Source organism: Pan troglodytes, chromosome 14 (genome assembly GCF_028858775.2).
Source record: "Pan troglodytes isolate AG18354 chromosome 14, NHGRI_mPanTro3-v2.0_pri, whole genome shotgun sequence".
In the NCBI taxonomy this organism is placed as follows: Eukaryota; Metazoa; Chordata; class Mammalia; order Primates; family Hominidae; genus Pan; species Pan troglodytes.
The window spans coordinates 54756735-54771660 of record NC_072412.2 but is presented as its reverse complement, the minus strand read 5'-3'; the positions used below and the strand labels follow the sequence as shown (position 1 = coordinate 54771660).

Sequence of the window (14926 nt, the reverse complement as noted above, 5' to 3'; positions counted from 1 at the left end):
ATTTGTGTACAATTTTTTTGTATGAACATGTGTTTTCAATTCTTTTGGGTATATACTTAGGGGTGGCCCAATGCCATTTTTGACCCATATTCCTTCAAAGTAGCTCTGAAAATCTATGAACTATATATAGATTTAATAATAGAATACACCCTAACTCCTGGTCAGCTAGCCTCTAGGTAATAGGATGTCAGTGATGTGTAACTAGATTCAGGCTGTACTACAGTTTCACAGGAAACTTTTAAAATCTTCTGTGACACTTTGGGAAGCAGTGTATAAATACAGTTAGAGAAAGGCAGACACAATATTTCCTCATCTTTTAGAGCTGCTTAGTCAAGAAGGCTGTGGTGATCTTCCCCTCCTCATAGTTCCCCTAAAACAGATATAGTTAAAGTGCAGCCTATATGGTTCCAAAGCACAGACAGACATATATACATACACACAAATAAAACAAAACCCCCTTCACATCAAAAGAAAAGACAGAGTTCTCAGGCTGGGCACAGTGGCTCAAGTCTGTAATCTCAGCACTTTGGGAGGCTGAGGTGGGAGGACCACTTGAGCCTAGGAGTGTGAGACCAGCCTAGGCAACATAGCGAAACTCTGTCACTACAAAAAATAAAATTAGCCAGGCATGGTGGCATGTGCCTGTAGTCCCAGCTACTTGAAAGGCTGAGGTGAAAGGATTGCCTGAGCCCAGGAGTTCAAGGCTGAAGTGAACTAAGATTGTGCCACTGCACTCCAGCCTGGGCTACAGAGCAAGACCCTGTTGCAAAAGAAAAAAAAAGACTGAGTTCTCCATCATACCTAACCTCTCCCAAACAGTAACAAGCCAAGGCTTCAAAGGACTGGGAAATGAGCTAACTACTGTGGCAATACTTACTGTATTAGGAGTGGCAATATTTATTGTATTAGGATTAATGCCACACTAAAATATTTTTTTTTCTGATTTTTTAAAAAAATTATACTTTAAGTTCTGAGATACATGTGCAGAACATGCAGGTTTGTTACATAGGTATACATGTGCCATGGTGGTTTGCTGCACCCATCAACCCATCATCTACATTAGGTATTTCTCCTAATGCTATCCCTCCCTTAACCCCCCACCCTCCAACAGGCACCGCTGTGTGATGTTCCCCTCCCTGTGTCCAGGTGTTCTCATTGTTCAATTACCACTTATGAGTGAGAACATGCAGTGTTTGGTTCTCTGTTCCTGTGTTAGTTTGCTGAGAATAATGGTTTCCAGCATAGCCTACCAACCAAAAAAAGCCCAGGACCAGATGGATTCACATCTAAATTCTACCAGAGGTACAAAGAGGAGCTGGTACCATTCCTTCTGAAACTATTACAAACAATAGAAAAAGACGGACTCCTCCCTAACTCATTTTATGAGGCCAGCATCATCCTGATACCAAAACCTGGCAGAGTCACAACAAAAAATGAAAATTTCAGGCCAATATGCCTGATGAACATTGATGCAAAAATCCTCAATAAAATACTGGCAAATCGAATCCAGCAGCACATCGAAAAACCATGATCAAGTTGGCTTCATCCCTAGGAATGCAAGGCTGGTTCAGCATATGCAAATCAATAAACGTAATCCATCACATAAACAGAACCAATGACAAAAACCATATGATTATCTCGATAGATGCAGAAAAGGCCTTCGATAAAATTCAATACCCCTTCATGCCAAAAACTCTCAATAAACTAGGTACTGATGGAATGTATCTCAAAATAATAAGAGCTGTTTATGACAAACCCACAGCCAATATACTGAATGTGCAAAAGCTGGAAGCATTCTCTTTGAAAACTGGCACAAGACAAGGATGCCCTTGTCTCCTATTCAACATAGTATTGGAAGTTCTGGCCAGGGCAATCAGGCAAGAGAAAGAAATAAAGTGTATTCAAATAGGAAGAGAGGAAGTCAAATTGTCTCTGTTTGCAGATGACATGATTGTATATTTAGAAAACGCCATCGTCTCAGCCCAAAATCTCCTTAAGCTGAAAATGTTTTAAATACACTATTTAAAATCCATATTTGCACTTACTGAAGTTTCTTCCTCCATCTCTAAAATGTAAGAAATTCCTTCATCTGATGGTGTTCCTGAGGGCTTACTCCATTGTAAGGATAACCAAGTAATTCCAGCCTTGGTTAATACAGGACTTGCTGGCATAGAAGGAGCACAGCCTGAGGTGTAATATAAGACTTCTTCACTAAAACCACTGTTGAAACAAATGGTTTTAAAAGGCATGAAAAAGTTATTTTTACGGTGAAAGAACAAGTTTGTGACAGATGTAATTTTTTTGGAAAATGACAAGTTTTGATAATGAATTATAATACAAATAATATATCTTGGGTTTGATCTCTTTATGATAACCAGGTCAGATACCAAACAGTGAATTAGTGTTCTATTAAAAATGCAGTTTTGTTCAGATTTGTAAGCCTTTATATCATAATTTATCGAGTCAATGAAAAAATATATACATTACCTTATGGAAACAATAACACTCGTGTATTGGTGTAAATGTTGTAACTTTTAAACACACTTTCATATAATGCCATTTATATAAAATAGAAAATGTAAGTTCTTAGTTGTGTAATTAAACGCACCTGCCCCTAAGGTGAGCAGAGCTATCTCTAGAACAAAAATAATTTCAATGACTCTTGAAAGATACTTGGCCTTTCTATTTAAATTGGGTATTTTAGATGTTCTTACAGTTCACCTGACTTTAAACAAAATACTGTCATCACATATGCTGAGGAGCAAAAGAAAAATCTCTTTGTCACATATAAAAATCTAATTTATATCTGAAAATCTTGGAAAGTTGTAAGTTTAATGTTTCCTGTGGTTCCTATGTAACTGAGATAACTCTCTTATAGCTTTTGCTAGACTGGTAACACATCTTAACTATATCAACAAAGAGATAAACTAAGCAGAATTTTTAATGAATAATTTGGACAGTAAATAATTATACAATTGACGTTGACTTGATAATCTAAAAATATTTACATTCTTTTATAAAGTACACCTTACCTTGTACCATAGTCATTTCTGGCCGATAGTCTGAATTTACAGCCCATTGCTGGTGAAAGTTTAGTAATTTTAAATTGTTTCTGTGAGCCCATGTAACACTGACAAAATTCTCCATTTCCTTTTCCCTACAAGAAATGGCTGATTATTATATACCATGTACATTACTGTAAAAAGATAAATTCGCATCAATTCCTTCTTGACAGTTACATATTAGCAAGTGTATACTAAAAGTCATGGATCTCAAGAGAAGGCTGAGATACAGCACATCTTTTATATGATATAGATCATCAAATGCAGAATTAAAACACCAGAGAGCAGGTATCTTTGTATGGCTTCTTGAATTAAGTACCATCTTTTAGCCAATGTTAAATCTCTGGCTTTAATAAAGGAAACTCTGCAGGTATGGACCCTACAATCTCCATAGAAGACTACCAGTGGTAGAAATGGGGTGACGATCTTTGATAGGGTCAACTGGCGGCTTTTTTCAACCTATGGAAAGCTCTAAGCAGACAGTTTTAAGAAAAGGTCCTTACCCATGCCCAAACTTCCAACTAGATAGCTCATAAACTTCTTTAAAATAAAACTTTTGGCGCTTCTACTGCTTAGATTAACACTGAAAAAGTTCTAGCAGAGAGCACAGCCCAATTACAGGCAATAAGAGGGAGAGAGAAAAGAGGACAACCAAAGAGTTTTAGAAATTTAGAGTGGTAACTAAAATGGGTAAGTTTCACATTTGCCACCCATTTTTCTTTATTGTGTTGCTAGAGATAAAATGGTAGTTAGGGTGACTTCTGCTTCAAAGAAAACCTGTAGACTGTACTTGACTGCTTTACTAAATGCTCTTTTTAGTTCTGATGTCGTTTAGTTGATTCGACTGAGTTTCTAAGTAGAAAATCATATCATCTCTAAATAATGACAGTTTTGCCCCCGAGCCAGACACCATGACTGTACTTTTTGCTTTGGTTTCAAGTCATACTGCCTTAAGTGTAACTTCTGAAATAATGTTAAATAAAGGTAGGGATAATTGGCAATCTTGACTTATTTCAGCTTTGCATAAAAATGCCTTTGTTTAGTGATGGTACAAAAATAACTATCAAGTAAGAAATTACCTTTCTATTCCTAATCTGCTTTGAGTTTTAACTGAGATGAATGGTAATTTTTATCAAATACTCTTCCTTAATTTAGCAATATAGTTTTCTTCTAAATTAATGTGATATGTTAATAGGTTTCCTAATTCTAAATTATCTTAGAATTTCCGGAATAAAATCTACTTGGTTGTGCTTTATTATTCTTTTAATATACTGCCGAATTCCCAACTTATCAATGGAATTTCTTCCACTCCCTCTGGCCCCTCTTCTTAGCTTGGTACAAGCCATAGGGCAAGAGAGAACATGGTAACTGATAGTAAAAACAATGTACTAAACCAAGCTTGTCCAACCTGCGGCCCAAGGGCCACATGCGGCCCAGGACAGCTTTGAATGTGGCCCAACATAAATTTGTTAACTTTCTTAAAACATTATGAGATATTTTTGTGATTTTTTAAAAAGCTCATTAGCTATTGTTAGTGTTAATGTAGGTTGGTGCAAAAGTAACTGCTGTTTTTACCATTACTTTTAATGGCAAAAACAGCAACTACCTTTGCACAAATGTAGTATTTTGTGTGGCCTAAGGAAGCCAAAAGACTGGACACCCCTATACTAAACAATGAAGTCCAGTATGCTTGCTGTGGTTGGCTGAGTCATGGCCACCATGAATATCCAGGTCCCAATCCCCTGAACCTGTGAATATAACCTTATATGGCAGGTGGGAATGTACAATGTGACTAAGAATCTCGAGATAGGAGCTTATCCTGGATTATCTGAATAGACCCTACATGGAATCATAAGTGTTCCTAAAAAAGGAAGACAGATTTGAAGACAGAGGAGGAAGGTGATGTGATGATGGAAACAAGGGGAGAAAAGGCAATGTGATGTGGCCATGAACCAAGTAATGAGGACAGCCTACAGAAGCTGGTCAAGGCAAGGAAACAGATTCTCCTCTAAAGTCCCTGGAGAGGGCCTGGCCATGCTGACACCTTGATTTTGTCCCAGAGAAACTCATTTTGGATTTCTGGCCTCCAGAAAAGTAAGAGAATAATGTACTGTTTTAATATCAGGTTTGGGATAATTTGTTATAGCAGCCATAGGAAAGGAATACACTTGTCTTTAAGGCTGATGTGAAAAAAAAGTTCCTTTATCAAGGTAGTTACCTAAATAATAGTTTTGATGGTGATTTATTGAAAATAGGGAAGTCAGGAATGTTTTCTAAAAACACCATCAATCCACTCATGCACCACACAAAATCATTCATACTTTTTTCGACAGAAGAATATACTTGATGATTAAAACAAAAAAGTTAATTTTGCCTGAAGATATGCACATAATGTTAACCATTTAAAAAGATTCAATTTACTTACTTCATCCCATTCTAATACAAAGTTTTGGATTTTAGAACCATTGTCACTAGGTGCCTAAAACCAACACCAAAAAACAAAATGAAAACAAATTAGTACATTCATAAATGATACTGTGATGATCTAATATAAGGATCTAGTTTATGTGGCAGATGTTTTCTGTGACTTGGTCCTGCGAAAATGTTCATAAAAATACAAAAATATATGTATTGTATGCCCTATAATCCTTTCAAATTTAAGGAAAGAAATATAAGGAAAGAAAGCAAGAAGCTACTCAAGTCTTTCCGAACACTGAACAATCCCTTTTAGCAAGAACTATTAATAACTTGAAAAAGTCTTTAAAAAAACCATTTTGCTTTTCTTCCAGAGAGTTTTATCAGCTTTAAGGTTGTAGGATTGATCCTGTCATTTGTATTAAAACTCACCTTACAAAATAAATGGAATATTGTATAAAATACCAAAGAGTGAAGAACCAGGGTGCTGAAAGGAGCTCTGAGAGTGCAGTGTCTTGGTCCTTGTTTCTAGACTCACTGTGCTGGTTACCTGAGACTGCTGACTCAGCAATCTGTTATTATTTTAGGTGTAAAAGTATGCAGTCTCCCTTGGCATTTTATTTCAGTATTTAATCACTCTAAAAATCAAGAATTTCAACCTTACTTCCATCTGAATTTTCCTTCTACAATTTCAGCCCATTTCCTCTTTGCAGAATAAATGATCACCCCTATTCTTATTATAACTCCATATATTTGCAGACAATTGACTTTAAGACTCCCCTGGTCAAAATTAAACCATTTTAATTTTTGAAATGATGTTTTTTGGACTCTATCCAGTTTCTATATAATATTGCTAACTATGTAAATGGCAATCAAGGATCATTAAGTTTTTAATACAGATGAACATGGAGGTCTAAATTATTTGTTAAACGCTAATACAGATCTTACATTAATTTTTTTAAATTATAATTTTAAACTGGTTAGCATGGCCAGAATTTGCTTGTAAGTTAGGGTAATATCTCACTGACTGGCAAAGCAGTGGCAGTTAAAAATGAATATAATGTGAACGGGGCAGAGGAACAATCTTTGGGAAACTCCAGCTCTTATGATATAGAGGAAGAGAATCCAAAGAGAGAGATCAAAAGTCTCAGCAGGAAGTGAGGGATATAAAAAGACATTTTCCAAGTGTTAATGACTCCAGATTGCTCTAGTCTAGTTGCTGAGGTCTCTCACACTTACTTGATTAATTTTTCTCTTTTTCCAGTGAGGCTATTAAAATGTCCACCTTAACCTAAGACTGATCCTCTAGCTTTTCTCCAAGTTAGAGGGGATACTATTAAGTGTAAAGTGTTTTATCTTATCTCATTTAGTCCTCCAATCAACTCTATGAAGTACTATTACCTGAACTTTACAAAAGAGAAAATGAGGGCTTCAAAGAACCAAATAAATCATCCCAGATCACAAAGTCATTAAAAGTAGAGCAGAACTGAATTTGTTCTATCTGCCCACAAAAATCAGTGTTCCTACCCAGCACTATTCTAGGGGCTGAGAAGTAGATAGTCTGCCTTGGGGGACTGGCAATAAGACAGAAAAAGACCATCTTTAGTGAGCTTTTTGTCATCACCATGCTCTGGCAATTCTAAACAATGTCAGTTAATAAGATACCTCTCTCAACTGCTACCTCCCATGTTAACCACCATAGGAATGCTTTTAGATTAGGTGAGGTAGCAGAGTCAAAAGACCAGATATTCAAGTCACTAAACTACTTTTAGTGACTTTTCTTCATTTTTAATATTAAATAACAATAGTTATTATGCTCATTATGTTCCAGACATTATACTATGGGCGATTTAGATGTTACCTGTTTAATCCTCCCGACTCTGAGGTATATAATACTATCCTCCAGTAACAGTGACAATGATATCTTTTTCCAACCATGTTGATTATTGTGTGTGTATATAGGGTCATTTCTAGAAGGGTTCAAGCCTGGGAAACCTGTGTGGGTAATCTGAGGTACCACCACCTACATCTTATATAGGGATGTTAGGATATTGTTAAAGGCAGACATTTCAAAATTGTATTTTAATTATCTTCGAAATAAAGAACAGTCACCTACAGAAATCTTAACCTATATAAAGAACAATGGGCTGCTACCTCAACTGCTCTACCAAAGGAAAGGGTCTGAGCATATCCACAAATAAAATACTACTGTAAGTGACATGAAATAAAATTAGTCATACTTTATCACACATGAATATATGTATATATACACAGCTGCTTGACTTACATGTGTTAACAGTAGTTTTTGACTACAAAAGTATCTAATATCCTCAGAAGAACTAGAAACGAACAAGCTACAGAACAAGTAGTAAGCCCCACATTTTTAAAAGCTTTCAAAAGTAAGGCTAGCCCTGAGCTTGCTCTTGAAGCAAGGACAGATAATTAAAATCAAGAGGAACAGTTACATCTCACTGCAAACCAATGCTAACAGGAGTGGTACCCCATTCTAGGGGATGTTTTGAAATTTTGTGGGGGCTATTTCTAACCTGATCACAATAATGCAGGAGGGGAGAGTCTGGTGGTATGGGGTGAAGATCAAGGGCGCTAATAGCCCTGCAGAATGGGGGACAATCAGTATGATGGGGAATTGTTCTCTTCCTCTAGGACTTTTGAATATCTATCAGAATTGAAGAACCAAATCCCATTTTATAAAGTATTTTTTGTATGGTTTTAACAGACACCAAGTTTTCCAAAATGCAATAACTGTGCAATCTGGGAAAGACTGCATTTAATTTGTTCAGAAATTTACCAAGTCCACACTATTTCAGAAAATTATATAATCAGTGACAATGTTGTCTGTGGTATTTGAATGACTAATTCTATGTATGGTATCTGTCCACTTCATTGTATCTTCTTGTGTAGCTAGGACCAAACGTTTATGAATTAAAATATATACTTTTCTATTGACAATAACTTTATTCCTCCTTTTAGGCAGCATATTGATTTATGAGTATAGTTATTATAAATCTAATTTTAGAATACAATTCAGAATATAAAGGCATCATGACGAAATATTACAAAAAGGAGTAATGGGTTAAGAATCACTGTTGTGAATCTCAATGTCATCACATGTGCAATGTAATAAGGACTGTTAATTACAAATCGCTTTTGCTATATTTACATATAGTAAGAAAAACCAGTAACAGTGCTATTTTAAGATACATTAAATAGGCATTTGTGTCTTATATGTAAAAAGCAGGAACAAATTAAAGCTCTTTGTCTCCAGAAACAATTGAAACTTAATACTACCAGGGGAAACAAAGAAACACATGTCCAGTTGGAAACACCCTAAAGAATATTCTTACCTTCCATTGCAAAGTGAGTGAATTTTTGGTCCGATTGGCTATCCTTGGTGGATTAGGTATATCAGGTTCACAGCTCAAGGTGGTAAAGATTTCAGCTTCTGAAGGAGTTCCCTTTATAGAATTATATTCTGCCTGGACTCTATGGTGATAAAATAAATAGTTTTACCTTTCATAATCACTGTATCCTGTTTTCAATAGTGTCACCTTTAAGTACTTGCAGATTAGGAAGGTGTCCACTAAAAGTTCTATCAAGAAAATATGACTATTAGAAGTAAAAGGTGACCGTTAAAAAAAAAAGGACAAGTTTTTTTTTCTTTTTTGCTGCAACCCAAAGAAATAATTTAAAATTGTGATATAACTGTGAGTGTGCATATATATTCCTGAAACAATGTTCTCAACTATGGGGAATACACTGATGCTTTCTGTCCTATTTGATTCTATTTCTCTTTTTTAAAAATTGCTGAATATAACCCACAGAATTAAATTCATGATTAAATGTGACTACAATCTACAGTTTGAAAAAGATTAGGTTGGACAATACTTTGAGTATATCCATAGGAAGTACACTTGAACACTTAGTAGTTTAACAGAAATAATCCCAACCACATGTGCTCTTTTTACAAATGGGGGTAATTAACTAAATGTGTTATATTAGGCTTCAGCTGGGTAAGTCCTAGAGTCTATGAAATTTTAGTAAATTACACTAGAAGACCTGCATAGAGTAAAACATTATCTAAGTTCTTCCTATTAAATGTTGTGAAATTCTAGAGTCTTGGTATCCCGAACCCTAAAACAGGATGTAGTAAAAGATATGTGTAAACAAAATATTTATAATTATTTTATAAAAATTCCAAAAGCTGGGACAAGTTTCCAGTGCCAAACCAGATGCTACAGACATATTCTACAGATTCATTCCAAACCCAAAATTCTACAAACAGGATGATTAGTCCTTGACTGTAACATGAGTTAAATGTTTTTTTTTTGGAAAATTTTTGATAATTTTACCAATAGAAAAACTGAAGTCTGCAGTTTTTTTTTTTCGAGACAAGGTCTCACTTTGTAGCCCAGGCTGGAATACAATGGCACAATCATGGCTCACTGCAGTCTTAACCTCCTGGGCTCAAGCAATCCTCCCACCTCAGCCTTCCGAGTAGCTGATACCACAGGTCTGCACCACCATGCTTGGCTACTTTTTGGATTTCTTTGTCGAGATAGGGTCTCACTATGTCAAGTGAGACTCAGTCTGGTCTTGAACTCCTGGGCTCAAGAAATCCTCGTCTTGGCCACCCAAAGTGCTGGGATTACGGGCGCACTGAGCCCAGCCCACAAAGTCTGTTTTTAATCCAAAATTAATGTTTAAATTATATACTAGATTTTTAAGAAAATAATTATTTAAAAAAAAAAACCCTTATGCTGTATCATATAAAGGCAATCTGTAGGAATTCCTTACTTTGCATGGTAATCCGTGGCTGGCTTGAGATCATTTAAAGTGATATTTGTTTCTTCTCCTCTGGGGAAAAAAGGGTAATATATCATGTCTGATAAATAAAGCATTTTCAACCAATGTACATTATATACACTATAGCTTAGAGTATTTTATGAAACTACTTCTTTCTTTACCAACTGTAACTGTATTCAGATTCCACTAATATGGAATTTGGCAGTTAGGATATGTAACAAACTTAACATGTGTACTTGCATACTACTTTAAAACAGAAGGTAGTGCTAAGCAAATCAGCTGTGTAAGCCAGACTCTTTTTTTTTTGGAGTGGAGTTAAGGAAGATATTTAGCTTACTGAAGAAACAAAACTATTATCAATTATTTAAAAATCCATTTTGCACAGTTAATTAATAAAACATGTACTGTTGAAAGCAAAATTGCCAATTTTTTACAAGGAGTCTGCCACTATTTTATTAGAAAATAATGTGGAACTTCATTTAAAATGTTACACTTTGAACAGATCACCTAAGAGAGAACACTGGAATTAAACTGGAAACATGTAAAACAAGGAAGGAGAAGGAAGTAAGCCTGCTCGGCTGCAATCAGCTGGGAGCCTAGAAAGGTTGTCCAGTGTGGGGAAAGGGTAAGTAAGTGACCCCCAGTGGTACACATTCCCACCGTGGACTCCTGTATTCTAGTCATGGGAAAGACCCTAGACCCTTGTGGGCTGCAACTAACATAGGGAGATGCCTGGAGTTGTGCAAGACATTGCTCAAGAGAGGGAGTTCACACTGGGTCCTACACACTTCCCAAACCCTAAGCAGCTAGAACAAGGTATCATATTGAGAGCACAACCCCCAAAAGACTGCATCCTGCCCACAAGCCCTACAGTCCCCACATCTCCACATGTCTGGAGCCCCACTGACATTTCCTACCCACAGGCCACCACTGTCACTGGCTGCTGCTTTCAGGACTAAAGCCTGAGCCACTGGCAAAGATCCTGCTGCCCCCAGCAGTGAAGCTGCTGCACATCTTCATGCACTCCAAGGACAAACTTCCTGTCTGCAGCAACTGCAGCTGTGGGCTGCTGCAGCTGGGGCCAAAGCGCAAGTGAAGTGGGTATTCCCTAGCTGCCTGCATACAGCTGTTGCCACTGAAAGCCCTCCCTAGTAGCAGGTCTGCAGCATAGCCACTGCCGCCTCCACCTGAGGATTCTTCCTTGGGCCTGGGGGTCATCCCTACCCTGCCAACACAGTTAGCACCTACAAACACCACTGGAGGGCCTGAGGACAGGTCTTGGCTCTGTGCCCCCAGTGTTTGAGCACACTGTCTGGGAGGCCTGGGGACTACCCAGCCCAGTCCATCACCTGTGCCACACACCTGAGCACTCCTCCTGGTGGCCTGAGATTGAGCCCACCCAACCTGCCTTTAATCACTGCAGCAGGCACCCATCTGCATGTACCGCCTGTGGGCCTGGGGACTGGCTTGCCCAGCCTGTCACAGTCACCATCAACATCAGCATGGACTGCTTGGAACCCAGAGATTAGTCCTGCCATTGCTAATGACATCACCCAAGCCATATCTGCTTCCAGAGGCCCAAGAACCCACCTGCCCACCTGCCTGGCCCACTGCTGCCACTACTAGCACCTGAGCAAGCTGCCTAGAGGCCCAAGAATCAGCATGCCTGGATTTGCTAACACTGGTACTCACGTACAACACCTGGGGGCCCAAGGACAGGTAGGCTTGGGCCTGCTGCTGCCCCTACTGAGGCCCGAGGACAGGCCCACCTCACATCCCCATCCCCAGCAAAACTTCACTACAGCCTCCACTAACAACTGCACCCTAAGCCACTGTGGAAATTACAGACACCATAACACTGTTTATAGCAGAAGTTATACGAAGACTACACTTCAGCATGTACCCTGAATCAAAGTCAAAGTGCTCTACCCAACCAACACAATAGATGCATCTTCAGGAAAAAGTCCTCTCCTATGAAAGCAACCTCAAAAAATTGAAAGAAGTGACTGCTATACCAGATGCATGGATACTGACATAAGGACACAAGAAATATGAAAAAGCAAGGCAATATGACACCTCCAAAGAAACACAATAATCCTCCAGCAACAGATTCCAATCAAAAACAAAAATTTAAGAAATCCCAGATAATAAATTTGAAATAGTGATATTAAAGATGCTCAGCTCAAATATAAGAAAAAACAGAAAAGCAATACAAATAATTTAGAAAAACAATTTGGAATATAAGAAATTTACCAAAGAAACATAATTATAAGAAAGAACCAAACAGAAATTCTGGAACTGAAGAATTCATTAAATGGAATACAAAACACATTCAAAAGCATCAACAAAGGACTAAAAACAGCTGATGAAAGAATTTCAGAATGTGAAGTCAGGTCTTTGGAAATAACCCAGTGAGACAAAGATAAACTTCGGGAGGCCGAGGCAGGCGGATCACCTCAGGAGTTCAAGACCAGCCTGCCCAACAAGGCGAAACTCCATTTCTACTAAAAATGCAAAAAATTAGCCGGCCCGTGGTGGCGGGCACCTGTAATCCCAGCTACTTGGGAAGCTTAGGCAGGAGAACTGCTTGAACCTGGGAGGTGGAGGTTGCAGTGAGCCGAGTTCATGCCACAGCACTCCAGCCTGGGCAACAAGAGCAAAACTCCGTCTCAAGAAAAAAAAAAAGAAGAAGAATAAAAATGAATGAACAAGCCTATGTGACATATGAGACACTATAAAGCAACCAAATATTTGAATTTTTGGTATCCTAAACGGTGAAGAGAAAATAAAAGGGTTAGAAAACCTACTCAACAAAATAATAGCTGAAAACTTTCCAAGTCTAGCAAGAGATTTAGACATCCAGACACAGAAAGCTCAGAGAGTCAGATATGAAACAGATATAGATACAAAAGAGACAGAATGCAAAAAGGTCTTCTGCATGAAATTATAGTCAAACTGTCAAAAGTAAAAAACAAAGAAAATTCTAAAGATAGTAAGAGAAAAGCATCTAGTCACCTGTAAGAGAACTCTTATCAGACTAACGGGATTTCTCAGCAGAAAACTTACAAACCAGCAGGGAATGGGATGATGTATTCAAAGTGCTGAAAGAAAAACAGCTGTCAGCCAAGGATATATACCCAACAAAGTTATGTTTCATAACTTTGAAGAGGAAGGAGAAATAAGGTATTTTCCAGACAAGCAAAAGCTGAGGGAATGCATTACGACTACAGCAGTTCTATAAGAAATGCTTGAGGGAGTCTTACACCTGGAACAAAGGGACAATATCTGCTGTCATGAAGACACATGAAAGTATAAAACTTACTGATAGAGCAAGCACACAAATGAGGAAGAAAAATAACTCAAATGTACCATTACAGAAAACCACCAAACCACAATGATAATAAGAAAGAATGAAACAAAGAACATAAAAACAACCAGATATCAATTAATAAAATGACAGGAATACACTCTCACGTGTCAATAGTAACTTTAAGATAAATGGATTAAACTTTCTACTTAAGGAGGCTGATCCAAGATGGCCGAATAGGAACAGCTCCAGTCTACAGTTCCCAGTGTGAGCAATACAGAAGACGGGTGATTTATGCATTTCCAACTGAGGTACCAGGTTCATCTCACTGGGACTTGTTGGAAAGTGGGTGCAGCCCAAGGAGTGTGAGCCAAAGCAGGGCGGGGCATAGCCTCACCCACGAAGTGCAAGGGGTCAGCGAATTCCTTTTCCTAGCCAAGGGAAGCCATGAAAGATGGTACCTGGAAAATCAGGACACTCCCACCCTAATACTGTGCTTTTCCAATGGTCTTAGCAAATGGCACACCAGGAGATTATATCCAGGGCCTGGCATGGAGGGTCCCACGCCCACAGAGCCTTGCTTACTGCTAGCACAGTAGTGTGAGATCGAACTGCCAGGTGGCAGCGAGGCTGGGGGAGGAGCGTCCGCCATTACTGAGGCTTGAGTAGGTAAACAAAGCAGCTGGAAAGCTCAAACTGGGTGGAGCCCATGGCAGCTCAAGGAGGCCTGCCTGCCTCTGTAGACTCCACCTCTGGAGGCAAGGCATAGCTGAACAAAAGGCAGCAGAAACTTCTGCAGACTTCAACGTTCCTGTCTGACAGCTTTGAGGAGAGTAGTGGTTCTCCCAGCACGGAGTTTGAGATCCGAGAAGGGACAGACTGCCTCCTCAAGTGGGTCCCAGACCCCCGAGTAGCCTAACTGGGAGACACCTCCCAGTAGGGGCTGATTGACACCTCATACAGCTGGGTGCCCCTCTGAGACGAAGCTTCCAGAGGAAGGATCAGGCAGCAATATTTGCTGTTCGGCAATATTTGCTGTTCTGCAGCCTCCGCTGGTGATACCTAGGCAAACAGGGTCTAGAGTGGACCTCCAGAAAACTCCAACAGACCTGCAGCTGAGGGACCTGACTGTTAGAAGGAAAACTAACAAACAGGAAGGAATAGCATCAACATCAACAAAAAGGACATCCACACCAAAACCCCATCTGTAGGTCACTATCATCAAAGACCAAAGGTAGATAAAACCACAAAGATGGGGAGAAACCAGAGCAGAAAATATGAAAATTCTAAAAACCAGAGCACCCCTTCTCCTCCAAGT

At 38.6% G+C, this 14926-nt stretch overlaps 1 protein-coding gene across 10 annotated transcripts in view; it reads right to left on the bottom strand.

Moving 5' to 3' along the window:
- The window catches only part of FNDC3A (fibronectin type III domain containing 3A), a 228546-nt gene that overhangs the window by 32003 nt on the left and 181617 nt on the right, over nucleotides 1-14926 (bottom strand). For 7 of the 10 annotated variants that reach the window (XM_063792541.1, XM_522753.9, XM_063792544.1 and 4 more), the window contains 5 exons: nucleotides 10293-10352; nucleotides 8843-8981; nucleotides 5488-5541; nucleotides 3033-3157; nucleotides 2046-2220 (listed from right to left, as the gene is read on the bottom strand). In XM_063792541.1, coding sequence (XP_063648611.1) covers nucleotides 2046-2220; nucleotides 3033-3157; nucleotides 5488-5541; nucleotides 8843-8981; nucleotides 10293-10352 — 553 coding nt within the window. The remainder of the gene's footprint in view (nucleotides 1-2045; nucleotides 2221-3032; nucleotides 3158-5487; nucleotides 5542-8842; nucleotides 8982-10292; nucleotides 10353-14926) is intronic. The other 3 variants (XM_063792542.1, XM_054664941.2, XM_063792545.1) reach the window with 1 other exon arrangement.